This window comes from Salmo trutta, chromosome 6 (assembly GCF_901001165.1).
Source record: "Salmo trutta chromosome 6, fSalTru1.1, whole genome shotgun sequence".
Classification (NCBI taxonomy): domain Eukaryota; kingdom Metazoa; phylum Chordata; class Actinopteri; order Salmoniformes; family Salmonidae; genus Salmo; species Salmo trutta.
In genome coordinates this window covers 48438191-48465377 of record NC_042962.1, presented here as the reverse complement: position 1 = coordinate 48465377, position 27187 = coordinate 48438191, and the positions used below count along the sequence as shown (strand labels likewise).

The window sequence follows — 27187 nt, the reverse complement described above, 5'->3', positions numbered from 1 at the left end:
TTTTTCACAGAGGTCAATAGGAAGAAGAGTCCAAGACTAGTGTCTAAACCCATTACATGTCATAGAACTTTACGCAAATATTGTTTTACGTATCTGTACGTGTACCCCCCCAGTGTACACAATGTGTTTTTCTCAGATCTGAAATTCACACAGTATTTTAATGACACGCGTTACATTGGTTATTCTTCTGACACCTATCCCTGCCCGATTTCTCATTGGACCACGGCTATAAACGAGCAGAAGGGAGAGAGAAGACAATACCCTCTCCCTCACCCCCTCTCTGCCCCTCTCCTCTCTTCCCTCCCGCACCTCCACTGTGAGGTCCGACAGACTGCAGTGTCACTTTTTTGTGTGAAGTGGGATTTGTCCACAGAGCTAACCGCTCTAGTGAACCGCTCTCTCTCTAGCTAACTTTCCTGGAATTGTCGGGACAACTCTGTCCTTTCCTGTTGTGCCTCTGTGGCTCCTGTGAAACTCCTGTGAAACGCTGGTCGGCAGCCACACTAGACGACTCTGCGTATTCAGTGTGTGCGTGAGGAGGATAAGGGATAAGCAGGCAGCAGAGCGATGCCTGCTGTGGACCGGTGTTCCACCCTGCTGTGTCTCCATGCTCAGGGCTCTGTCCTCTGAGCTCCCTGCTGCCTGTGTTTCTGATTCGGGCTCTTCAGCGTCTGTAGCATCGTCCTCCTCCTCAGCAGAGATGTCTGCGATGCTGAGTGCACGGGAGCGAGATCCGTCGGTGGGTACTGAGTGGGTAGGCTAAGAGGGGATCCGCATGCTAAGGAAGGGCAAAGACCATGGCAAAGTCTGACGGGGGCTCCACTTCATATCAAATCAAATTGTATTGGTCACATACACGTGTTCAGCAGATGTTATTGCGGGTGTAGCGAAGTGCTTGTGTTTTTAGCTCCGACACTGCAGTAATATCTAACAGTTTCACAACATATACACATAAATCGAACTAAAGGAATGGAATTAAGAATATATAAATATATGGACAAGCAATGTCAGAGTGGCATAGACTAAGATACAGTAGAATAGAATAGAATACATATGAGATGAGTAATGTAAAATATGTAAACATTATTAAAGTGACTAGTATTGCATTTATTAAAGTTCTTACTTGCTTTGGACTTTTCCCAGAGGAATATATTCAGCTGTTTCATGGTTTATCTGGTGCTATTAGGTTGAGGGGAGACACTTTGACATGCCGTCGCATACTTTAATGGCATACACCGAAGTCAAGGGACCGATGTCGTCGCTGAGTTCAGGGAAACGATTGGGTCACTGCAGTTGTCTCTGTGATAGCGAAGTCATTGTTACTACGGTGCGTGCTAAATTGATTTATTCAGTTCTGTATCAGTTCAATTAACGTAGGCAAGTTTGGTGTACGTGTTTCAAACTTGTGACTTATTACACAATGTATGATCCTTAATAATGAATGTGTTTGGTCGCTACAGCTTCTGTCCGATGACCGACGGTTTAAGCATTCTACAGTTGACATTCAGTGAACTCACTGTCCCTGATCAGAGGAATTCAGAGACCGTTCCATACTAAATAAGAAGATTTGTGTCTGTCACAGTTCCAGAGGGGTAGGGGAGTGGCGTTGCTTAGCAGTCTAGTCCCACTTGGAACTAGGTCAGAGAGATGTATAGTACCGTATTTGCTGGACACACAAGTACAGAAAACAGTGACATCTGTTGAAAATGCTGCACTCAGGGACATCCCTGGAAACACGGCTTTATTAGAGGACGGATTATTCTCTGACTTTGAAGGTTTATTCACTTATTGACACTACACTTTGAAAAAGGGTTCAAATTGAACCGTTCAATTACATCAGGTCAGCATTACCATGGTCAAGTAAAATCACATAAGGGTTTTGGGTAGCTGTAAAATCATGATATTTCCTGGTAGAGAGGTCCTGTTTCCTGTGCTCTGCTCAGCATCAGTTTATTGAAAATCATTTGCCCCTTGCTGTACTCAGCCAACCTGAAGTCTGAGGGTACATTTTCACTGCCGCAGGATTGAGAGAAGGGCATGGCGTCGGGAGAGTATTGGCACCGGCCACCTCAGACAATGGCATGAGTGTTTAGTTGACCTGTCTAGACAGCATTGTGGGGGAGCACATTTCAGTTCTCTGTTCTGATGAGTGATTATCTGCATTCAGCATCAATTGGGGATTAGATAACCCACCTGGAGGTCTCCAAAAATGATATACAAATGTATATTGCCAAATGTATTGAGTTGTGTAACCAGGTTTTCGGGTAGAAGTTAAAAACATCCCTCCTTATTGGTTTTGACAAGGGTTCTGAATCACCATCAGTCAGCGTGTTACAGCTTGCCATTACGGAGACAGATGTTTAACATAAATTGTACTCCTGTCCTCTGTTTTATTAACATTAGACAATTAAGACAAATAAATAAAGGAAACACAAAATAACAGAAGAAACTTTTGCTTTGTAATTTCTATGACCTCAGCTTATTTAGCATCACACATATATTGTGGATATTTTAAACAATACAAGCTCTGATAGGTCAATACTCCACATTTTTGTTGAATTCATTTTCATTGAAGTACGGAATCTGATGACAATGGAAATTATCAGTCAACTTTAGATAATCATTCACGTGTATTTATCTGAACGGTTCATTTCACCCCAAACTCTTTCTGTCCACCTCTCCAGATAGCTGAGCAGTTAACCTGGATTTCGCTGACACCGCGCCTGAGTTCTGCTTGAGAGGATGGACGCGCTGGAGTCAGAGCTGACTTGCCCAATCTGCCTCGAGCTCTTTGAGGACCCACTCCTTCTGCCCTGTGCCCACAGCCTGTGCTTCGGCTGCGCCCATCGCATCCTGATATCCCACTGCGCCTCCAACGAGCCCGTCCAGTCCATCGGAGCATTCCAGTGCCCCACCTGCCGCTATGTCATCTCTCTCAGTCCGCAGCGTGGCCTAGAAGGACTGAAACGCAACGTCACCCTCCAGAACATAATCGACCGCGTCCAGAGGGCCGCCTCCTCCGGCCCCCTGGCCCTGCTGCCCCACAGCGGGCCCAACTCCCCTAGCGAGGACGCCGGGCGATTCGCCCTGGCCCTGGTCCCTGCCTCCACCGCCATGACCAGCCCCGGGACGCCGCCCAGCCACGTGCAGTGCCAGTTCTGCGAGCAGGACCCGCCGCAGGATGCCGTCAAGACGTGCGTGACGTGCGAGGTGTCATACTGCGACGAGTGCCTGCGCGCCACGCACCCCAACAAGAAGCCCTTCACGGGCCACCGTCTGATCGAGCCCATGTCGGACTGCCACCTGCGGGGGCTGCAGTGCCTGGAGCACGAGGAGGAGAAAGTGAACATGTATTGCGTCACCGACGAACAGCTCATCTGCTCGCTGTGCAAACTGGTGGGAAGACACCGAGACCACCAGGTGGCGGCCTTGAGCGACCGCTACGAGAAACTCAAGGTAAGGGATGACTTTTTGAATGTATGCATGAACCTGGTCGCTATGCTCTGCTGGTGGACATGTTGTTTTCAGGAGGGGAGGCATCAGAACTGCTGTGGATAATCTGTGTGACGGGGTAAAGAATTAAAAGCGAGAGGTGAGGAGCTGCGGAAAGCTGTGTGTGAAGTGAAAAGAGTGAGAAAGTGAGATGCCTTATTGTGCACCCGTAATCGTAGGTGTGACTTTGTAAGTGCAATGTTGTGGTGAAGAAACACAGCTACCATATTTTGTTTTGAGTGCACTATAATCCTCGCTAACTATGTAGCCTAGATTTCCAACAAAAATGATGTTATCATCTTTTTGTTTCATCATTAGCGGAGCGTCCTAATCATATAATTAGTACAAGTACTGCACCGCCCCAAAATGCCAAGAGGGTCTCTCTGCATCTCTCCTGTGCAGGCAGTGTGAAAATAGGGGCTCATTAATGATGGGGAAGATGGCTGCCTCCAGAAGGTTGAGGTTAAACAGTGGTAATCGTTCCGATTGGTGGGGGTTGGTTTAATTGAGTGTGACTGGTAGGTCGTGTTAGAGGCTGTTAGGGAGGGCCCACTGGGAGATGGCCTGGTATTACCCCCTCTCTGCGGGACAAATTAAGACAAGAGTTTGATTTGTGAGAAGGCCATGTGTGATCACTGTTTTTCAGTTTGGCATCTTTTGCAATCTGGTCCATCTCTCATGTGTATGTTAAGGGGTCTAGAAAAGTCTTCTGATTACAGAACACATGAAGTCCAAATTGTAACTATTATCAGTGCTTAATATGTAAATCGGGAGGTTCTGAAACAAAAAGTGAGTGCGAGAGGGGGGTGACCTGGGGGGCTCTGAGCTACCGGAATGCGTTATAAAAAAACTGTTTTATAATAAAGCATTGCATGCATATCATCGTATTTGCCTAGTAGAGCAGTAGAGTAGAGGCACTTGCAGAAGTTGCAAAAATGGGGACATTTTTTGTAGCCTAGGGTCTGTGAAAAATGTGTCCTTTTATAAAAGCATTTCATGCAATTCTACGTCATTTTAAGTGACTGGTGACTTTAGAAAGAATATTTGTTAATACAGCACAAATTATAGAAATTACAGGCTACTTTGACACTGACAAACTGATAATCTGAGATTAATAAAAACTACCTCGTATTGAATCCATCCAAACGCCTAGGCAGTAGGTGTGTGGAGACACACAAAGGCTGCGTTTATACAGGCAGCCCAAATCTGATCTTTTTTTTCACTAATTGGTCTTTGACCAATCAGATCAGCTCTGAAAAAGATCTGATGTGATTGGTCAAAAGACCAATTAGTGGGAAAAATATCACAGCCTTATTGTACAATATGAGGACGAAATGATAATCCTAAAAAAGCTTTCCACTTTCACTGACTCACCCAATGATCCACAGCTCACTCACCAGTCATGGACAATGAGCTGGTGTCAACAGCCTATCTCTCCATTGTTTTACTTTGTAAACAATGCTGTTCACTCAACAGGCCTATTTGGAAGTTGATAAAATATGTCGGGGTCCTACAGACAGATTCTCTTTTCAGCAGGAACCATTTACTTTACAAAACATATGTTTTCTTGCGATTGTATTTGAAATATTGCGAAAGGTCTGTTTTGGCTGCATGCTATTCGCTGACTGATTTGCAGCGCGTTCCTGTGGCCAATCCTTGTGATTGGGCTACACACAATCCAGTCATATGCTATTTATTTTAAATAAGCCATTGATCTTTTGTGGCTAAATTATAGACGTATTCCTAGTGTAGTATTCTGAATTATTTCATTTATTTCTGAACAGACAGACAGCAGTAATTCTATTCTTTGGCAAATGTATTTATTTCAATTTCTCAGGGGTGCTGCAGCACCTCCAGCACCCTTCCCGTGGCTATGATTCTATAAGGAAGTAAAGGACGAAGTGCATCGCTGGAGAGGCGATAGTTGCAGGCTCATGTCCGTCAGAGCAAGAGAGACGGGGAGAGATCATAGAAAATGAAGATCATTCTAGTTCTGTGAGGGATTCAAGAGTACTTCTCTCTCTCTCTCTCTTCACAGCAACGGTTACAATTACCAGGCTACAATTATCTGCCCCCTAAAAAAGGTTTATTTTATTTTAATTTTTACATTGCGAACGGTGTAAAGAATGTTTCATACCAGGATTGGTAGGCTACCGCATACTGGCAAAACTGAAAGGTGCCGGATCCTATTCCGGCAGGATCTGGGCCAAATTAAGCACTGACTATTATGTTCAGTGTGTATTGCAAACAGTGAAAAAAAATGGTCATGCCACGAGAGGTAGGCTACCGGATCCTTGCAGAACTGAGAGGTGCTGGATCCTATTCCGGCAAGATCCAGCTCAAATGAAGCACTGGCTTTTTGATTTTCAAGGAGATGAACCATTGACGGAGGGTTTTTTATTCTACACTACAGTGTCTTTCTGCCTCACTTCTATATTATGTATGCATTATTAAGGTCAGTGGATCTCCCAATTAGTACACTGAATACTGTCATAGTGGTATACATGCATTTCTCATGGATCTTCTGCGCTTAAAGGGCATTGCACATTGCACAAATGAGCAAACCAGAGGATACACAATCATGTAAGAATGCGAGGGCCGGTTACCGTTCTGCCGCCCTAGTTGAGTCCAAAAAATGCCGCCCCCCCGCAAAACTAGAATGGGTACCTGGGTGCATGATTATAGACTTGCTCTGAGGCTTTGGGGTTCTTGGTTATAACATGGAGATAATTCATGATGCAGTGACAACGCAATACCACATGTAGGCACTGCAATTGTAAAATAAACACATTTCGACCTACTGTAGAGGAAGAACATGCTGATGTATGTCCAGTGAAGTCAAATTTGTTTTCGGAGTAATATTCTCAGTGTTGAGAATCCTTTACATTTTCCAATTTGACTCCAGTAACAATTAAGCAACGGAATGCAAACATGAGCGTTTCTTAAGTCCAGGTAGTCCCTCCTTGTTTCAGTCAGTTTTCTTCCATTTGGAGCCAAATGAACACAACCTAGGATTGGCTTACAACGGGTTAATACTCTCACTCTGTGACAGACCTGCATCAAAAGGCCTCGTGTTGTAGTCTAATCTCTCTCACTTCACCTTTTGAAAGATTTAAAGATGCGTAGCGTTATGAAAACACTCTTGTAAGGGTAGGCGAATCTCGGATGTAGGTCACTACTACCGGAACTCTTTGCACCACACCATGTAAAATTCATACAGTATTGATTTGATTTTTAAGCTTTGCTCATGAAAGAAAACATTAAGGATCATTAAACGTGTACTAATATTAGGCGGAGCTGCCTAACGAGTGAAGGGAAATTACTGTCCTATGATTGCCGTATTTTCAGTGGTGGCAGTGGGCCTCTGTGAAGGGGCTAGGTCATTGTGGCTACACCCTTTCCTTTTGGGAGATAAAATTACCAATCACGGAAACGTACAGAGAGAGGAAATGGTTCAAAATAGCATCAGAGGTCCATGGATCTGGGTCATAGAGGAAGCTCTGATCTAACAATGCAGAATGATGATAAACTTGTAGTAGCTAAGCAAAGACCTTTGACTGTCCTCTGTCTTCCTCCCCTCCCCAATGGCACAGCTCCTGGCTTGGCCACAACTCATCACTTTACTCAGCCCCAGTACAACTTCTTCCTCCACGCCCTGGAGTAATCGAGTCCTACTGTTACACTGTCAGGACCCTTTGCCTACAGCCTTGCCCCTGATCTACGACTGGCCATGCAGATGACTTTGTGTCTCAAGGGTCTAGGCCAAGGGACTGACCACAGACAACACAAGCATTGACAAGCGTTATCATGTACAGTATGTTATGCGGCATTATGGCTTGCATTTGGCACAACTGGCAGAGTAGTGTCAGGAGAAACATTACGTTTATTATGAACGTATAGTGATATAAATGATTTTGTATACATTTGATGTCAACAAAAATACAAAACTAATGGCACAAAATCACATGGATCCTGCAACTTTCCCACATGGTGTACACATGAAGGCCTGGAGTCCATTAAGTGACAGTAAATAGCTCAAAATTGCTTGCCTTTCTCTGTAAACAAAATCACTGAGTTTATATCAGACAGAAACAGCTTGGGAAAATGAAACAGGAGAAACGGAGAACTGAGGGAGATGAAGAGAAAGTTGACACACGTAAAGGTGCAGAGAACGTAATGGCACACAAACTAATATTGAGACAAGATACACAAGCGAGACAGACACATTAATAATAAAGCAAAATGTGAATTGGCAACATTAGAGAAGTTGATATACAGTCTATGGCTGTTACAACATTCTGTATCCTCTGCTCAACAACCAACAAGATCTTACGGTCTCACTTCAGTATTCAACGTTTGCACAGTGGGGACAAACGTCAAAACTCGACAGCTGTGTTTAGGTATTAATTCCGACTGGTTAAGGTAAGGGTTAAGGCTTGGGATAGGGTTAACCCTGTGAGACCCAAGCATAGGCCTCTGATTATGGGTTAGGGTTTGTAGAAAGTTTGTAGAACAAAGTTGCAAAAATGTACCATCAATGGTAGGAAGAATTTGTGTTAATAAAGAAACTGTAAAATTCTATAAAAAAAACATACAAATGTATCAAAAGCATTGACGTGCTGGCGCATGTCCTGTGGGTCCTGGGGGTATGCTTTGACCATCTGTAACTTTCTCACTCATCATTACAAGTTCTGTAATCAGAACAAGTCCTCATTTACTACTGCGACCTGGCCAAGAATAAAGCAAAGCAGTTCGACACATACAACAACACAGAGTTACACATGGAAAAAACAAACATACAGTCAATAATACAGTAGAAAAAAATCTATATACAGTGTGTGAAAATGAGGTAAGATAAGGGAGGTAAGGCAATAAATAGGCCATGGTGGTGAAGTAATTACAATATACCAATTAAACACTGGAGTGATTGATGTGCAGAAGATGAATGTGCAAGTAGAGATACTGGGGTGCAAAGGAGCAAGATAAATAAATAAATATAGTATGGGGATGGGGTAATTGGATGGGCTATATTACAGATGGGCTATGCACAGGTGCAATGATCTGTGAGCTGCTCTGACAGCTGGTGCTTAAAGCTAGTGAGGGAGATATGAGTCTCCAGCTTCAGTGATTTTTGCATTTTGTTCCAGTCATTGGCAGCAGAGAACTGGAAGGAAAGGCGGCCAAAGCAGGAGTTGGCTTTGGGGGTGACTAGTGAGATATACCTGCTGGAGCGCGTGCTATGGGTGGGTGCTGATATGGTGACCAGTGTGCTGAAATAAGGCGAGGCTTTACCTAGCAGAGACTTGTAGATGACCTGGAGCCAGTGCGTTTGGCGACGAGTATGAAGCGAGGGCCAGCCAACGAGAGCGTACAGGTCTCAATGGTGGGTAGTATATGCGGCTTTGGTGACAAAACGGATGGCACTGTGATAGACTGCACCCAATTTGTTGAGTAGAGTATTGGAGGCTATTTTGTAAATGACATCGACGAAGTTGAGGATTGGTAGGATGGTCAGTTTTACGAGGGTATGTTTGGTAGCATGAGTGAAGGATGCTTTGTTGTGAAATAGGAAGTCGATTCTAGATTTAATTTTGGATTGGAGATGCTTGATGTGAGTCTGGAAGGAGAGTTTACAGTCTAACCAGACACCTAGGTATTTGAATTTGTTAACATATTCTAAGTCAGAACCGTCCAGAGTAGTGATGCTGGATGGGCAGGCAGGTGCGGGCAGCGAATGGTTGAAGAGCATGCATAAACTGCCTGCTACTCAGGCCCAGAAGCTAGGATATGCATATAATGGCTAGATTTGGATAGAACACACTCTAAAGTTTCTAAAACTGTTAAAATAATGTCTGTGAGTATAACAGAACTGAAATGGCAGGCAAAACCCCGAGGACAAACCATCCCCCCCCCCCAAAAAAAAACATCATCCTACCACTGATTTCAAAGGCTGGCACTTTTATAATAGGGAGAAATCGTGCCCGATTGCAGTTCCTAGGGCTTCCACTAGATGTCAACAGTCTTTAGAAAGAGTTTCAGGCTGGTTTTTGAAAAAATGAGCCAGAAATTGTGCTTTTTCTAGGTGGCTCCCATTTTGGCTGTAGTGTTTCCAAGCGTGTGAATGAGAGCGCGTTCTTAGGTATTTTTCTCCGGTAAAGACAATAACGATTCTCCGTCTTAAATTTTATCGTTTATTTGCATATTAGGGTACCTAAGGTTTGATTATAAATGTTGATTGACTTGTGTGGATACGTTTATTGGTAGCGTTTGGGATTCATTTTGTATGCATTTTGAAGGAGGGAAACCGAGTGCATTATTGACTGAAGCGCGCCAGCTAAACTGAGTTTTTATGGATATAAAAAAGGACTTTATCGAACAAAAGGACCATTTGTAATGTAACAGGGACCTTTTGGAGTGCCAACAGAAGAAGATCTTCAAAGGTAAGGCATATATTATATCGCTATTTCTGACTTTCGTGTCGCAACTCCCTGGTTGAAAATGATTTGTTATGCATTTGTGTGCTGGGCGCTGTCCTCAGATAATCGCATGGTTTGCTTTCGCCGTAAAGCCTTTTTAAAATCTGACACGGTGGCTGGATTAACAACAAGTTAAGCTTTATTTTGATGTATTGCACTTGTGATTTCATGAAAGTTTAATATTTATAGTAATTTAATTTGAATTTGGCGCTCTGCAATTTCACGCTAGCGTCCCACTAATCCGCAAGATGTTAATTGAAATGCATTCCAGGTGAGTACCTCATGAAGCTGGTTGAGAGAATGCCATGAGTATGCAAAGATGTCATCAGGGCAAAGGGTGACTACTTTGAAGAATCTGAGTTGTTTTGTGTTGTTTAATTTAACTCTTACATCTAGACGTTCCGCTAGCGGAACACCTGCTCCAATATCCAATGACGGGCGTGGCGCGAAATACAAACTCCTCGAAAATCCGAAAACGTCCATTTTTCAAACATATGACTATTTTACACCATTTTAAAGACTCTCCTTTTTCTAACCACACTGTCCGATTTCAAAAAGGCTTTACAGCGAAAGCAAAACATTAGATTATGTCAGCAGAGTACCCAGCCAGAAATAATCAGACACCCATTTTTCAAGCTAGCATATAATGTCACAAAAACCCAGAAGACAGCTAAATGCAGCACTAACCTTTGATGATCTTCATCAGATGACACACCTAGGACATTATGTTATACAATACATGCATGTTTTGTTCAATCAAGTTCATATTTATATCAAAAACCAGCTTTTTACATTAGCATGTGACGTTCAGAACTAGCATTCCCACCGAACACTTCCGGTGAATTTACTAAATTACTCACGATAAACGTTCACAAAAAGCATAACAATTATTTTAAGAATTATAGATACAGAACTCCTTTATGCAATCGCGGTGTCCGATTTTAAAATAGCTTTTCGGTGAAAGCACATTTTGCAATATTCTGAGTAGATAGCCCGGCCATCATGGCTAGCTATTTTGACACCCACCAAGTTTGGTACTCACCAAACTCAGATTTACTATAAGAAAAATTGGATTACCTTTGCTGTTCTTCGTCAGAATGCACTCCCAGGACTTCTACTTCATCACCCAATGTTGTTTTGGTTCCAAATAATCCATAGTTATATCCAAATAGCGGCGTTTTGTTGTGCGTTCAAGACACTATCCGAAGGGTAACGAAGGGTGATGCGCCCGGCGCGTATCGTGACAAAAAAATTCAAAATATTCCATTACCGTACTTCGAAGCATGTCAAACGCTGTTTAAAATCAATTTTTATGCGATTTTTCTCGTAAAAAAGCGATAATATTCCGACCGGGAGTCGTTGTTTTCGTTCAAAGACTGAAAATGTAAACATGGAGTCGTCTCGTGCACGCGCGCCCCAGTCTCATTCTTCTCAGATTGACCACTTACCAAATGCGCTACTGTTTTTCAGCCAGAGACTGCAAAGTCATCATTCAACGTTCTGCCGCCTTCTGAGAGCCTATGGGAGCCTCAGGAAGTGTCACGTTACAGCAGAGATACTCTGTTTTGGATAGAGATGGCAAAGAAGGCCAAAAAATGGTCAGACAGGGTACTTCCTGTACAGAATCTTCTCAGGTTTTGGCCTGCCATTTGAGTTCTGTTATACTCACAGACACCATTCAAACAGTTTTAGAAACGTTGGAGTGTTTTCTATCCAAAGCTAATAATTATATGCATATTCTAGTTTCTGGGCAGGAGTAATAACCAGATTAAATCGGGTACGTTTTTTATCCGGCCGTGAAAATACTGCCCCCTATCAATAACAAGTTAACACTTTTTTTGGTTACTACATGATTCCACATGTGTTATATCATAGTTTGATGTCTTCGCTATTATTTTACAATATAGAAAATTTTAAAAATTAAGAAAAACTTTTGAATGAGTAGGTGTTCTCAAACTTGTAGGTTCCAAACTCTGTTTTAGACGATACTGACATTATGACCAAAATTATTCTATTTACACTTTGTAGTAGGTGTGTCCAAACTTTTGACTGGTACTGTATATATATATATATATATATATATATTATACATTACATAATCCCTACATATTGGAGAAAACAGCAAAAAATGGCTCAAGTCATGTACTTGCTTTGATGGCTACCAACATATGCTTTTGTTTGGTGACCATTGTAGTCTCAGTCGAGTGGACAGGTTTCTAATGTTTCAGAGGCTACTAATGCCAAAGTAATCATACTGACACACAACAAATGCTACTAAGAGATAAACATGGGTCTAAGGAAATGCATATAGTGTTTGACATAATTTTTTAGTTTAGGACCTTTATATGATGCGATATAGGTAGCGTTGCATTTTAGCAACTGTGGGTCTAAAAGGGATAAAACAGAAAAAACATAACGGTTAAGTTTAGGCATTAATTCCGACTGCTTAAGGTAAGGGTTAAGGTTTGGGATAGGGTTAAAACATACAAAATACAAAAGAGTGCCCAGCACTAGGATTCAAACCTTGATCCTTGGAGCCGTAGCTTGCGGCTCAAGCCCTTCCTCTATCCTAATCCACAACGCCCTATCAAGCCGCGAGCCTACTAGATGGTAATAGGTGCTCACATTGCCCCTAGTGGATGGTATCCAAGGCATCTCCCGATGTCCTGGGAACCTGGATAAACGTTGAATACTGAAGTGGATCTGGTGTGACCTGGCTGCAACAACAGCGCTAGAGGGAGTTGTGATGTATGATGACCCGGTAGACATTTTTCAGAGGATTAAACTGCTTGTTCAGGGACACCCGGACACAGAGTGAGCAGGAAAACAAGGTCCCACCTGCCTATGTGGAAAGAGACAGTGGTGTAGCAACAGTATAGGATAATCGGTCTACTCCCATGACATCACTGCCTGAGGCTAACTATGTCTAACATCACTGCATGTCAGTCAATACCACACGCAGTGAGTTAAAACAGGGATAAAGCATATTTCTTGTTGTTATTCCGAACAGAAGCCTGTTGCTCAGAGACATTTGGTATCGTGTTATGTAATATTGGGGAATGGGCACTGACATGATAGGACATGTAGTTCTTGGGGACCATTGTTTGCTAGCTTTTATTCTTTTTTCAAATCAGAGTCTGACCAGCAAATCCAGGTATGTGCTTGCAGGTAATTAAATGCCAGGCAAAGCACAACAACCAGCCTAGTTGCCAGCGTATAGAGGACGCAGAATAAGTTATGTCACACGCCATGTTTTATCAGTGACCTTGTTTACAGTATAAAAGGTACAGGACCTGACGCACCATAGCAATGATTCATTCATTTTACTCAGGGGTGTGAAGAGGGTAGGCCTCCTAGGACTCATGCATCTTAGGGGGATGCTTTAGTGGGATGCTCACTTCGGACTATGGGAGAAGGAGAAAAGGGCAAAGTCGTGATCCTGGTACTCCTGAGTCACGCCGTTCACAAAGGCAAACATTGGAGTAGAAATTGACACCCCAAAAGGTTCATACTTACAAATATATAACAATTTTGTTATTTCCAAGCCACACATACATTATAGGTTGACCTTTGCATTAAGATAAAAACAGCCTTGCCTGTCCTCAGCTCTCTTTTTGCTATGATAGTGTAAAAAAATAGTGTTTTAAATGCCTTTGGTGTTTCCTCCAATATAGATATGATCAGATATTGAATAGTAAACGTTTTTTGCCTCATAGTAAAGGGTTCTTACAGGGATCTTGGAAGGTCAAGTAGCAAGAAGCCATTGGAAGTTTGGTTAGTGGTAGCTTTCTCTTGATTAGATACAGATGTTAAAGGAAAGACGTTGGAATGTATTTCCTTTGTAGAACTCCCTGCAACTGCCTTCAACGTCATCTGACCACACTCAGGAGTAGCCCACTTTTTTTTTACAGAACTGTATTTAAATCTCAAAAGTTTCCATATACCCTTCCACTAATGACCCGGGATTTCTCCCAGTTTGAAATGTTAACTACTGAAATGTGGCTAGTGATATTCCGCAATGAACTTGTGTATTTGGTAAATGGATACAGTAGGCTGTCATTTCATACACTACATTATCTCCTGCTGAGAGAACATTCAAAATAGAAACTGACTATAAGGATTTAGGTATTCCATCCGTTTTATTGACATTTTGGTTTTTAAAAACAAACAATTTGAAATATCTATAAATAGGACAATTGCATTGAGTTTAAGTTCAACCATGTTTACATTTTTTTAAAATGTTTTACCTTTATTTAACCAGGTAGGCTAGTTGAGAACAAGTTCTCATTTACAACTGCGACCTGGCCAAGATAAAGCAAAGCAGTGCGGTACAAACAACAACACAGAGTTACACATGGAATAAACAAGCGTACAGTCAATAACACAATAGAAAAAAAGGAAAGTCTATATACAGTGTGTGCAAATGGTGTGAGGAGGTAAGGCAATAAATAGGCCATAGTAGCGAAGTAATTACAATTTAGAAAATGAACACTGGAGTGATAGATGAGCAGATGGTGATGTGGAAGTAAAAATACTGGTGTGCAAAATAGCAGAAAAGTAAATAAAAACAATATGGGAATGAGGTAGGTAGATTGGGTGGGCTATTTACAGATGGGCTATGTACAACTGCAGCGATCGGTTAGCTGCTCAGATAGCTGATGTTTAAAGTTAGTCATTGGCAGCAGAGAACTGGAAGGAAAGACGGCCAAATGAGGACTTGGCTTTGGGGATGACCAGTGAGATATACCTGCTGGAGCGCGTGCTATGGGTCGGTGTTGTTATCATGACCAGTGAGCTGAGATAAGGCGGAGCTTTACCTAGCATAGACTTATAGATGACCTGGAGCCAGTGGGTCTGGCAACGAATATGTAACCAGGGCCAGCCGACTAGAGCATACAGGTCACAGTGGTAGGTGGTATAAGGGGCTTTGGTGACAAAATGGATGGCACTGTGATAGACTGCATCCAGTTTACTGAGTAGAGTATTGGAGGCTATTTTGTGAATGACATCACCAAAGTCGAGGATCGGTAGGATGGTCAGATTTACAAGGGTATGTTTGGCGGCGTGAGTGAGTGAAGGAAGCTGTGTTGTGAAATAGGAAGCCGATTCTAGATTTAATTTTGGATTGGAGATGTTTAATATGAGTCTGGAAGGAGAGTTTACAGTCTAGACAGACACCTAGGTATTTGGAGTTGTCTACATATTCTAAGTCAGAACCGTCCAGAGTAGTGATGCTAGTTGGGCGACCGGGTGCGGGCAGCGAATGGTTGAAAAGCATGCATTTGGTTTTACTAGCATTTAAGAGCAGTTGGAGGCCACGGAAGGAGTGTTGTATGGCATTGAAGCTCATCTGGAGGTTGGTTAACACAGTATCCAAAGAAGGGCCAGATGTATACATAATGGGGTCATCTGCGTAGAGGTGTATCAGGGAATCACCCGCAGCAAGAGCGGCATCGTTGATATATACAGAGAAAAGAGTCGGCCCGAGAATTGAACCCTGTGGTACCCCCAAAAAGACTGCCAGAGGTCCGGAGAACAGGCCCTCCGATTTGACACACTGAACTCTGTCTGAGAAGTAGTTGGTGAACCAGGTGAGGCAGTCATTTGAGAAACCAAGGCTGTTGAGTCTGCCGATAAGAATACGGTGAATAGAAATCCAAGGCTTAAAAACAAAGGTATCCATGTATGCCGACGACTCAAGTTTTATGTTAAGTCCGCAAGCTAGATCCCTGCAATGTCTCATTAAAGATCTAGATAACTTTTCTGTACTCTCTGGACTAAAACCTAATGATTATAAGTGTACAATATTATGTATTGGATCCTTAAAAAATACAACTTTTACATTACCTTGCAGCTTATCTATAAAATGGGCTGATGGTGAAGTAGACATACTCGGTATTCATATTACAAAAGATAGACAACTTGTAAAAATAGACAAGATCCTGCAACCATGGAGAGGTAAATACCTGTCTATTTATGGAAAAATTGCCCTGATTAACTCCTTAGTCATATCTCAGTTTACTTACTTACTTACTTATGGCGCTGCCTACTCCTGATGATTCATTTTTCAAATCATATGAGCAAAAAATATTTCGCTTTATCTGGGACGCTAAACCAGACAAAATAAAACGAGCCTATCTATATAATGAATATGAATTGGGTGGGTTGAGATTATTAAATATAAAAGCACTAAACCTCTCTCTAAAAGCTTCACTCATTCAAAAGTTTTATTTGAACCCTAAATGGTTCTCAAGTAGATTAATAAGAAAAGCTCATCCATTGTTTAAAAATGGCCTTTTTGCCTTTGTGCAGATTGCCATGTCTCATTTTCGATTAATTGAAAATGATACTTTTTTCAAAGTATTTGTCTTTTTCAAACAAGCATTGCAGAGCTGGCTACAATTTCAATTTCATCCCCCTGAAAAGATAGAACAAATATTACAACAAATATTATGGCTGAACTCAATTGTGCTGGTTGATAAAATACCTGTATTTATGGGAAAGTTGTTTGAAAAGGGTATTTTGTTCTTAAATGATATTGTAAATTGTAATGGTAGAGTTATGTCCTTCATGGAGTTATCAGAATTGTACGGGAAGGTCTGCTCAATCCAAGAGTACAACCAATTGATTACAGCATTGCCCCAAAAATGGAGGAGGTGGGTGGCAGCGGGAGGAGGTAGGGAACTGGTCTGTCTTCCCAATATAAAGGATCAAAACTGGCGGAGGAATAAAAATAGCATAAATAGGAAAGTATACCAGTTTCATTTGAGGACCAGGATGTTGACAATTGTGCCATACAGATTGCTAAATAGCTGGGAAGAGATTTTTGATGTACCGATTCCATGGTACAGGGTGTATGAGTTGATATATAAAACAAAGCAAGATTCAAGACTTCGTGCTTTTCAGCTAAAATTATTATACAGAATTCTTGTCACCAACAAAATGTTGAATATTTGGGGCATAAAATCATCGAAGCTCTGCAGATTTTGTTGTGAGGATACAGAATCAATAGACCATTTATTTTGGTATTGCCCTCAGGTAGCCTGTTTCTGGTCTCAGGTTCAGGAATGGCTGAAAATGCATAGCTGCAAATGCAAATGCTGCTCATTTATGAACATTTGAACATCTAGGCCATGTGCTGTTATAATCTCCACCTGGCACAGCCAGAAGAGGACTGGCCACCCCTCATAGCCTGGTTCCTTTCTAGGTTTCTTCCTAGGTTTTGGCCTTTCTAGGGAGTTTTTCCTAGCCACCGTGCTTCTACACCTGCATTGCTTGCTGTTTGGGGTTTTAGGCTGGGTTTCTGTACAGCACTTTGTGATATCAGCTGATGTAAGAAGGGCTATATAAATACATTTGATTTGAAATTTGATTTGATAGCATTGATCTAAAATTGACCCGAGAAATAGTACTGTTAGGAGATCTGGAGAGACCGGGTCAGTCAATTACTAATATACTAATACTCTTAGTAAAAGTATTTATCTTCAACACGCAATCTGTAGATTCTATACGATTAGATAAATTGGAATTGTATGTTAAGCATCATAGCATAGTTGAGAGATATGTGTTGCGTAGAAACACGAAGTGAGTGGCCAACAGAGATAGATGGGATGGGCTGAGGGAAGCTGAGGGTTGGTATGTGGAATTGGAGACAAGTGGGAGTGGAGTTGCTGTGTGAGAGAGAGAATGACGGTCAAAAGATAAAGGAGAAAAAAAGTCTAAATAAAACCTAATAAAAGTACATTTGAATGACACTAAGTGGCAGTGTTTTTACAACTAATGTCGGTTTGCCTGAAGCTGACGCCGTGCAGTTGTTGGTACACATGCATATACACACACTCTCATTCAAATAAACACATACAAGAACACACACATACATGCACACAAACATATAAAGTAGGCATTGCTGTTATGATTTCAGTTGTCCTTGATGTCCTTTGTTTTAAATGTATTATTTTGTTTTATTTATTTTTGCATTGTTGTTTGCTGTTTTCTTCTCTTTTCCTTTTTTCTCTTTAGTTCATTCTCTTGGTTGTTGGTGCATTGGGTTCTTGGGGGTGGGGAATGGAATGAATTGTTTGTTTTTTGGGGTTTTTTTTCTTCCTGGGGGGGACTGTGGTAGGGGTCTCGAATGGTTGAGGGACAGCTATTGGGGAACTGTGGGGGGATCTTGGAGGGTTCTGGTTTCACAAGATTGTGATCATGAAAAAGGAAACTATGACATATATTTTATATCACTGTCAAGCACACGCACTCACACATAAGGATGGCTCTGTTGCGGAAAGACTGATACATGTTTGATAGTGTCTTGATGCTGTATTGTTTGTCCCTCATGTTCTAATACTTTAATGTTACCCCTTCCTTGTGTTTTTTGTAATAAATAATAAAACATTTTAAAAAAGAATACGGTGATTGACAGAGTCGAAAGCCTTGGCCAGGTCGATGAAGATGGCTGCACAGTACTGTCTTTTATCGATGGCGGTTATGATATTGTTTATTACCTTGAGCGTGGCTGAGGTGCACCCATGACCAGCTCAAAAACCAGATTGCACAGCGGAGAAGGTACAGTGGGATTCTAAATGGTCAGTGATCTGTTTATTAACTTGGCTTTCGAAGACTTTAGAAAGGCAGGGCAGGATGGATATAGGTCTATAACAGTTTGGGTCTAGAGTGTCACCCCCTTTGAAGAGGGGGATGACCGCGGCAGCTTTCCAATCTTTAGGAATCTTAGACGATTCAAAAGAGAGGTTGAACAGACTGGTAATAGGGGTTGCAACAATGGCGGAGGATCATTTTAGAAAGAGAGGGTCCACATTGTCTAGCCCGGCTGATTTGTAGGGGTCCAGATTTTGCAGCTCTTTCAGAACATCTGCTATCTGGATTTAGGTGAAGGAGAAGCTGGGGAGGCTTGGGCAAGTAGCTGCGGGGGGTGCGGAGCTGTTGGGCAGGGTTGGGGTAGCCAGGAGGAAAGCATGGCCAGCCGTAGAGAAATGCTTATTGAAATTCTCGATTATCGTGGATTTATCGGTGGTGACAGTGTTATCTAGCCTCAGTGCAGTGGGCAGCTGGGAGGAGGGTGCTCTTATTCTCCATGGACTTTACAGTGTCCAAAAATATTTTGGAGTTAGGGCTACAGGATGCAAATTTATGTTTGAAAAAGCTAGCCTTTGCTTTCCTGACTGACTGCGTGTATTGGTTCCTGACTTCCCTGAAAAGTTGCATATCGCGGGGACTATTTGATGCTAGTGCAGTCCGCCACAGGATGTTTTTGTGCTGGTCGAGGTCAGTCAGGTCTGGAGTGAACCAAGGGTTATATCTGTTCTTAGTTCTAAATTTTTTGAAAGGGGCATGCTTATTTAAGATGGTGAGCAAATTACTTTTAAAGAACGACCAGGCATCCTCGACTGATGGGATGAGGTCAATATCCTTCCAGGATACCCGGGCCAGGTCGATTAGAAAGGCCTGCTCGCAGAAGTGTTTTAGGGAGCATTTGACAGTGATGAGGGGTGGTCGTTCGACCGCAGACCCATAGCGGATGCAGGCAATGAGGCAGTGATCGCTGAGAACCTGATTGAAAACAGCAGAGGTGTATTTGGAGGGAAAGTTGGTCAGGATAATATCTATGAGGGTGCCCATGTTTATGGATTTAGGGTTGTACCTGGTGGGTTCCTTGATAATTTGAGTGAGATTCAGGGCATCTAGCTTAGATTGTAGTGCTGCCGGGGTGTTAAGCATATCGCAGTTTACGTCACCTAACAGAACGAACTCTGAAGATGTGTCTCCTGCCTAATATGAGTCTTTCCTTTTACCACCATAGACATTTCTTTACTCCATACAGCCAAAGGTCTTTCAACAGAGGTCTTATCCACATGATTTATCTCTCAGTGAATCTCATTTACTCTATCAACACATTTACAGACAACAGGTTTGGATCACCCCAACATTGTCCTACATTATTAATTGTCCAATAGTTTTAAGATATGTAACAGATGCTTCATTCACATTTCTTCTGATACTCTGATTTATTCTGACCTCCTACTCGGTGAATAAGAAGAAAATACATAATAAATATCCTCCTCAACCAGAGCTTGTGTCCACTTTAAACTCAGTGAGTTGAGACTATGGGCTATAAATACATGAGATCAAGAGTAATTTCTCCTGACCCTAATACAAATTTACAACAGGGACATTTTAATTAATCTTCTCAGGAATGTGGGGGACAAATTCCATTGTATTAACGTCAATTTCAATCGGCCATTAGATTGAACACGCTGAGGAGAACATAATGGAGGGAGTCACATGGGGCATACTGTTTGAGCCCTTAGTTGGTGACTGAACTACGGTTTTGGTTTTCAGTGATACTTATTCAATATGTCCATTCAAGCAAGACACGCTAGTAGCCCTTGTAGTATTGCTGTTTTCTTCCATGTGTTCAGTTATTTTTACACCCCCGTTGATCATGCCATCCCCTATGGTCCTTAATGTGGTTTTTTTGTATGTCATCATCGTATTAAGGCCATCCATTAGACTGGTATGCCCCCCCCCCCCACCCTTATTCTCCTGCCTGGCTCGTCTGTTGTTTACGCTGTTTGCCCATGGGGCAACTCCATTTAATCCCTACTGAACATCACATTGTGGCTTAATATGGTCGGTTTGGCAATAATACGATCGAATGAATGAAATAAAGAAGACAGATTTTTTTCTAGACAGAATAGGAAGGGGGAAAAGGAGAAAAAACGTCAGGAAGAACAGCTTACATAAAGACTCTTTGATAGGTAGATGGGCTGTCAGAGGAGCTTTTGATGCTTCATTTGCCGGTCGGAGGGTTTATGCATGACGTTTTTTTCCCCGGAGTGGCTCAGGCTCTGGCTCAGGCTCTGCCAGTCGTGTTAGGCTGTGAGTCCAGCTCAGAGACTGACTGACCGGGATGAGGCGGTATCGGGACGAGGGACAGGGGCAGCGCCCGGAGGTTCGTGTCCAAATTGTCCAAAAGCAAATGTGACAACTGTGGATGAGATTTTGGAAGGGGAAGGAGGGAGGAGGAGGAGGAGGAGAGGGAGGAAGAGAGGGAGGAGCAGGAAGATGCTTCTCCGTTTTGGCTTTATGATTTTGCTCTCTCTAAAACAGAAATGTAGGACCTCTGACACCTTTTGATCAGCTTGGTTTTGTGTTTATTTTCTCTTGAAAGTATGGTAGGTTGCTTTTGAGGCTTGTTCATAAGAAAAACAAGGACAATAACTGTTGTTTTCTCTTCTGTCTTCAATAGTAATTTCCTCTTTCTTTTGCAGCAAGCGTTGGATTCCAACCTGAGTCATTTGGTCAAGAGGAACAATGAGTTGGAAGGGTTGATGGGAAAGTTGATCCAAACCTGTCAACATGTAGAGGTGAGCACTCTGTCACTGACCATGCTATGAGTTCAGAGATGCGTGCATGTGCAAGAGGCATGCTGTAGTCAGTTAGTGTAGTGCATATGATGCAAGCCCAATTAACTGTACGCTATGTCGTTCACCTCAGAGAAAACTACAAACATTGTATATTTTTGTATTGATGCCAAATTTCAAATGATGATGATTTCCCTGACATGATTATGCTAATGTTGTCATGTCATCATGAAGTAGTTTATGTGGCAACAGATGCTCCTGTCTCCGCTTGAGTTTGCTCATCTTAATTTGTATATAGGATCATGTTCTACAATTTCAAAATGCACAATGTTTTCCTGATATGTAGGCTACTACTAATCATTGAGTTGTCCAGCAACACATTATGAAAATGTATTATATTATATACATGTCCAATTTAAATGTGCCCATGTGCAATACAATCAGATTTTACTGATGTATCTATACTGAGACAAAAGATTGGTTGTGCCACTTCTTTAATGAAGGTTGTTCTGGATTAAGCCTTTCTGACCATAGTCACTTGTTCTTGATCTGTGATGATTCAAATTAGAAGTGCCTGAGAGGAAAGAGTCACAGCCCCATGGTGGAAGGGTGGGCTAGGAAATGAAAATGTCATGGCCTGAATCTTTATGACTTATACTCTAAGCAGAGATTGCACGATGTCTCTATGACCACTGTGACCAGTACACTAAAAGGGTGGTAACATTTGAGGACAGGCCGCAGGTCCACTTTGGTCATTTCATTTAGCCTTTTAAAATCCACAAACCTGGTCCTTACAAAATGGATGTATTTAAATAATGCATCAGAGAAAAAGAGGGGAAACATCTGATCTCGTTTTTATGGTGGATGTAGGTCAGAAAAGAACATGTACATGGTTTTTAAACCATGTACACGTGTGTGTGTGTGTGTGTGTGTGTGTGTGTGTGTGTGTGTGTGTGTGTGCAGCTTGTGCTCAGTGAATCAACTTTGTACTTTGTAAAAGTAATCTGCGTGAATAATTGAGGAATGTGGAATGAGCTGCAGAATTATTGTGCAACTCATGAAACCACTTCATTAAATCTGTAGATATTAATTTGCTATATCCACCCCAAGGATTAGTTAGAGTTTTTTTTGTATAGTCATCATCAGTGTGCATAAATGTGCAAGGACTGGAAAGACACCCTTTCTCAGCACTTAAAGAGTACACAGGACACGTGTGTACTTTTTGGAGAGATCGCTGAATATTTGAAATTCTTCTAAAGCAAATCAGCCTCTTTCCACCTCCTGTTAAACGTTTCTGACCTCTTTTGACGTGCAATTCTCAAGAAACGCTTTTGCTTTGGGTTAAATTAATGTAACGTCTTATGCTCCTGCCAAAGACTCATCTTTCATGTCCGTCACACGCTCCCTTGCCATGTCCAAAGGCTGAGCCCACAGTGTGTCCTCACTGAACATCCATCTCCTACTGTAATACATAGACGGTTCATTAGACCTAAAATCCACAAATATTCCATGGCAGAACAGAGGGAGAGATGGTGGCACTCACCCATGACCTCCTCTAAACCCTGTGAACTAACAGTAGAGAAACCCACTCACAGGGCGAAGGAACCTAATTACTGGCGTTGAAAAGACGGATCTGTGTGCGTTTCAATGAGTCCCTTTCATATCATAAACAGCCTGTCCACACCAGGGAGTGACCGTAACACACCTCGTTGGCTTGGCAACGCTTAAACAATCCCTCTTTCACAACTCCCCTCTCCGCTTTTCGCTTCGCTTCGGTTGAAACTTGTCCAGGTGGTGAAATCTGTGTTTCACCAGGACATAAAAATGGGCACCAAAGAGGCATCTATTTCAAAGGCCTGTGGCTAGTAAAGTGGACCTGAGTGTGCATGCACTCAACAATCGCAAACCTTCAAGAGCTGTGGACTGATCCAAATGCTACATAGAATTGAGCACTGTTAGACTCAGCAAAACAAAGGCGCAGGCAGTCCTTATCTTCTGTAGTAGCCAGAAACAAACACACATTAAAGTACTGTGGCTCAATGTTGATTCATTCACTCGTAGGTTATTATTTGCAATGCAAAACCAACTGACATCTGAATTATCATTAGTTAGAGCTAGAGATTTAAATGGATACTGCAAGATTCTGGCAATTCATCTGTTTTTCTACTTTTTTCTAAATCATGGCCTTGCGACAGGTCGGACATTTTGATAATTACAAAACATTAAAGGGATACTGCGAGATCAGTTTTTTTTTTTTTTTGCCAGAGTCAGATGAACTCGTGGATACCATTTTTATGTCTCTGCATGCAGTATGAAAGAAGTTAGAGGTAGTTTTGAAAGCCAATGCTGAGCCACTGCTAACTAGCATTAGCGCAAACCATACGCTCGCGTTCCTGTAGACTTCCAGTCATTGCATTGACGCTAGTTAGCGTTGGCTCTTGAAACTATCTCTAACTTCCTTCATAATGCAGACATAAAAATGGTATCCATGAGTTCGTCTGACTCTGGGTAAGTATAACAGTAAATGGTTTGTAATTACAGTTTACTTAAGGCGATGAATTATCAGACAGATTAATTATGTTTCATTTGTGTTTCTCAGGTCAATGCATCACGGCAGGAGGGAAAGCTGATGGAAGAATGCGACCTCCTGATTGATATCATCCAGCAAAGGAGACAGATCATTGGGACCAAAATCAAGGAGGGAAAGGTAAGATCCAGGAGTGGCCATGGGTCTGAAAGGGGAATCCCATCCAACACACACACAATCCTCTGCGCTTTCTCTGAGCTGCAGTCTGAACCGTACAGCCTGGGAAGCAATGTAATAGTAAAACAACAGAAGGGTAAATGTCTCTCGCCTTCTGTTCGGGGTCTGCATTGGATCTGTTGGAAAGTCCACCGTCTGTTCACTCTCAATCTGTTCATTTATGATGCAAAGCGAACATTTGAACAAGGTCACCAGGGGGATTGGACCATGCTTAATTATCAAAATGTCCAACCTACAGGGCATGTCTCAATTATTTTTACTGACTGACAGAGTTGGAGTTCGCTCAAAGCTAACTATTTGTAGTCAGAGAGGAAATGAAACGACTTAACACTTTGTGTTACTTTTACTTGCTTTAGTTCCCTTAGTGAATTTCTGTTGGCGTTGGAATTACCAATAGCTGTCCAGGTTAGTCAGAAACCAGATTCCTGCAGTTTCTCTAAATGACGGGACTTCCTTCCTTCCTCCCTGGTCTCGTGTCAGGACTTGAGTCAGGAGCGGGGCTTTAAAGTAGAAGTACCAATATCAAGGGCCATAGAGGCAGTTTAGCTCTGACCTTTCGGCTGGAAATGAAAACCTGCCTAAATAGAAATCCTTTATGGTGGGCGGTTGCCGCTGAGACAATAGAGAGACAATTTGGTATTCCTTCCTGCTCCCACACCTCTGGTATTGTCCAGATATAGGATACGGGTGAAAAGTTGATTCATATAAATACCAGAAAATTGTAACAAAAATATACACATTCGAATGAAACCAAAGATTAATTGTTTCGATTAGTGTGTCAGAAAATGTTGATGAGGGTAGTGTCTCTGACCTAAATACAACATCCAACCAACCACATTTCACTGCCCTCAATCACTCTCTCTAAACCTCTCATTAGGTGAAGAGAAAACAACAAGCCAAAAACATCTGGATACGATCCCAAAACGCCCCATCTGGGCTAAATCTCTACCATCCCTGACGTGGGATTCAGTTAATCACCTTTAACCCATTCTAACCCCCCTCTGTCCTATCTGCTCTATAGGCGGTCCGGATCAGGAAGCTAGCCCAGCAGATCTCCAACTGTAAGCAGTGCATCGAAAGGTCCTCTGCTCTCATCACCCAGGCCGACCAGACCCTGAAGGAAACGGACCACGCCCGCTTCCTCCAGAACGCGAAGAGTATCACCGAAAGGTGAGCAAGGCCAGCACGGAGGGTGTGGTGGAAATTCACTACAAACACCGGCTCTGACTAACCATTGGCAATTCACAGTCAATCAACATGACCTCTGGCATCCTATGAAAATGTGCAACATAGTGGGATAGTTGTGAACTAAACCCTCTGGGATATGTGTTTGTGTTAGGGTTTCCATGGCGACCGCCTCCTCTCAGGTCCTGATTCCAGAGATCAACCTGACGGACACCTTTGACACGTTCGCTCTGGACTTCACCAAGGAGAAAAAGCTGCTGGAGAGCCTGGACTACCTGACAGGTACAGAGTACAATCAGCTCTGTTTACTAGTAGTGGTGGGCGCCAAAAGTGATAATTTCATACAATATCGGTATATTGTGATAATGTGGCAATATTGTGATATACTGTGATATTGTTGCTTATATTGTGATATTGCTTTATGTCATGACGTCTACTATATCAAAGCACTGGCAATATCTCGCTATATTCTATTGTTAAGTGCAAGAGTTGGCATCTCTCTCTACAACCATAACTTAAAAATGTGGTTGTATGCACTCAACCTAACTGTGGTCCAAAGTTCCACATCTACATAATGCCAAAATGGTCAATGTTATTGCATGTTATTGCAGTAACCCAAAATATTATACATCAAATGAATAGATTTATATGAGTTTGTGGAAGAGATTGTTGTTTAGTTTTTGTGATGAAAGAGGGCTTTGCTTGAGGGCTGGCTTACTAAGTGAATCATTCTGAGTCATTGATGTGCACTCACTGGCAGAGGGGGAGTGCGAGAGAAGGAGAGAGAGGGAGGGAGAGAGAGAGGGAGGGAGGGAGAGAGAGAGAGAGAGAGAGAGAGAGAGAGAGAGAGAGAGGGAAGGAGAGATGAGAGAGAGATGAGAGAAGAGAGAGAGGAGGGTTAGGGAGGGGAGGAGTGCGAAAGATGTCATCAGCCTCTGATCAACTGTCAACCTCTGAAATATCATCTGGGCTATAAATTATCATTAGCAAACAAAAGCTTGGCAATCAATATAAGTCACTAGCCTTCAGTCCTCCTTTAAGAGCCACAGTACTTTGTTTGAGGTAAAACAGCACACTCAAAAGGTGAACCACTGTTATTTCATTGTTATGCCAGAGCACGCATAACATTTTCCATTCTTACCCTTTTCTAATTTCTCATTACCCTTATCTAGCGCCAAGTCCTCCGGGCATCAGAGAAGAGCTCTGCACTGCATCGTACGACACCATCACCGTCCACTGGACCTCAGACGACGAGTTCACAGTGGTTTCCTATGAGCTCCAGTATGCTATCTTCACAGGGCAAGCCAACATTGTCAGTAAGTATCTGTGTGTCGGCAAAAATGCAGTCACACATACCAGAAACACCTCCAAGCACGCAACTATCTTCATAGGTCAAGCAAATGTTGTCAGTGTGTAAGTGATACTACCCTCTGGCATACCAGACACACCACCAGACACACAATGGTATCTTCACATGGCAAGCCAATGGTGCTAGTAAGTGCACAGAACGCCTTGAGAGAACGCTTTGTGCTCACAGAACTCTCTCCTGATGATAACTTTTGTATTTTCCAACTCAAAGCCCCGTGATAAATCAGGTGTAAAGCCAAACAGCTGGAGGACTCAAGAATCAAAACCGAATCATGCGTTTCTTCTCACCGAGCCTGTCGACCAGGGCCAATGGGGTGAGCTCAAATCTCAGGATCTCAGCTTGAGTTATTGCAGTGTCAAAGGGGACAGTGTGGAAAGGAGAGAGGGAGACTAGCTGACTCGGAGCGAATTACAGTCATAACACGAATCGGTGCTCAGAGCCCTCCTCCCCCACGGATCACGCCTGAATGCCACGCTCATGCATACTTCGCTGGGCAAGCAATATAAAATGAGATCAGGGG

At 42.5% G+C, this 27187-nt stretch overlaps 1 protein-coding gene across 3 annotated transcripts in view; it reads left to right on the top strand.

Moving 5' to 3' along the window:
* Window positions 1-27187, top strand: part of LOC115196084 (E3 ubiquitin-protein ligase Midline-1) — a 53339-nt gene that overhangs the window by 19810 nt on the left and 6342 nt on the right. For 2 of the 3 annotated variants that reach the window (XM_029756614.1, XM_029756611.1), the window contains exons 2-7: window positions 2685-3456; window positions 21257-21352; window positions 23949-24056; window positions 25135-25283; window positions 25453-25580; window positions 26471-26614. In XM_029756614.1, coding sequence (XP_029612474.1) covers window positions 2743-3456; window positions 21257-21352; window positions 23949-24056; window positions 25135-25283; window positions 25453-25580; window positions 26471-26614 — 1339 coding nt within the window. In that variant the 5' untranslated portion in view covers window positions 2685-2742. Of the gene's footprint in view, window positions 1-395; window positions 740-2684; window positions 3457-21256; window positions 21353-23948; window positions 24057-25134; window positions 25284-25452; window positions 25581-26470; window positions 26615-27187 lie in introns of those variants that run through there. The other variant, XM_029756613.1, reaches the window with a different exon arrangement.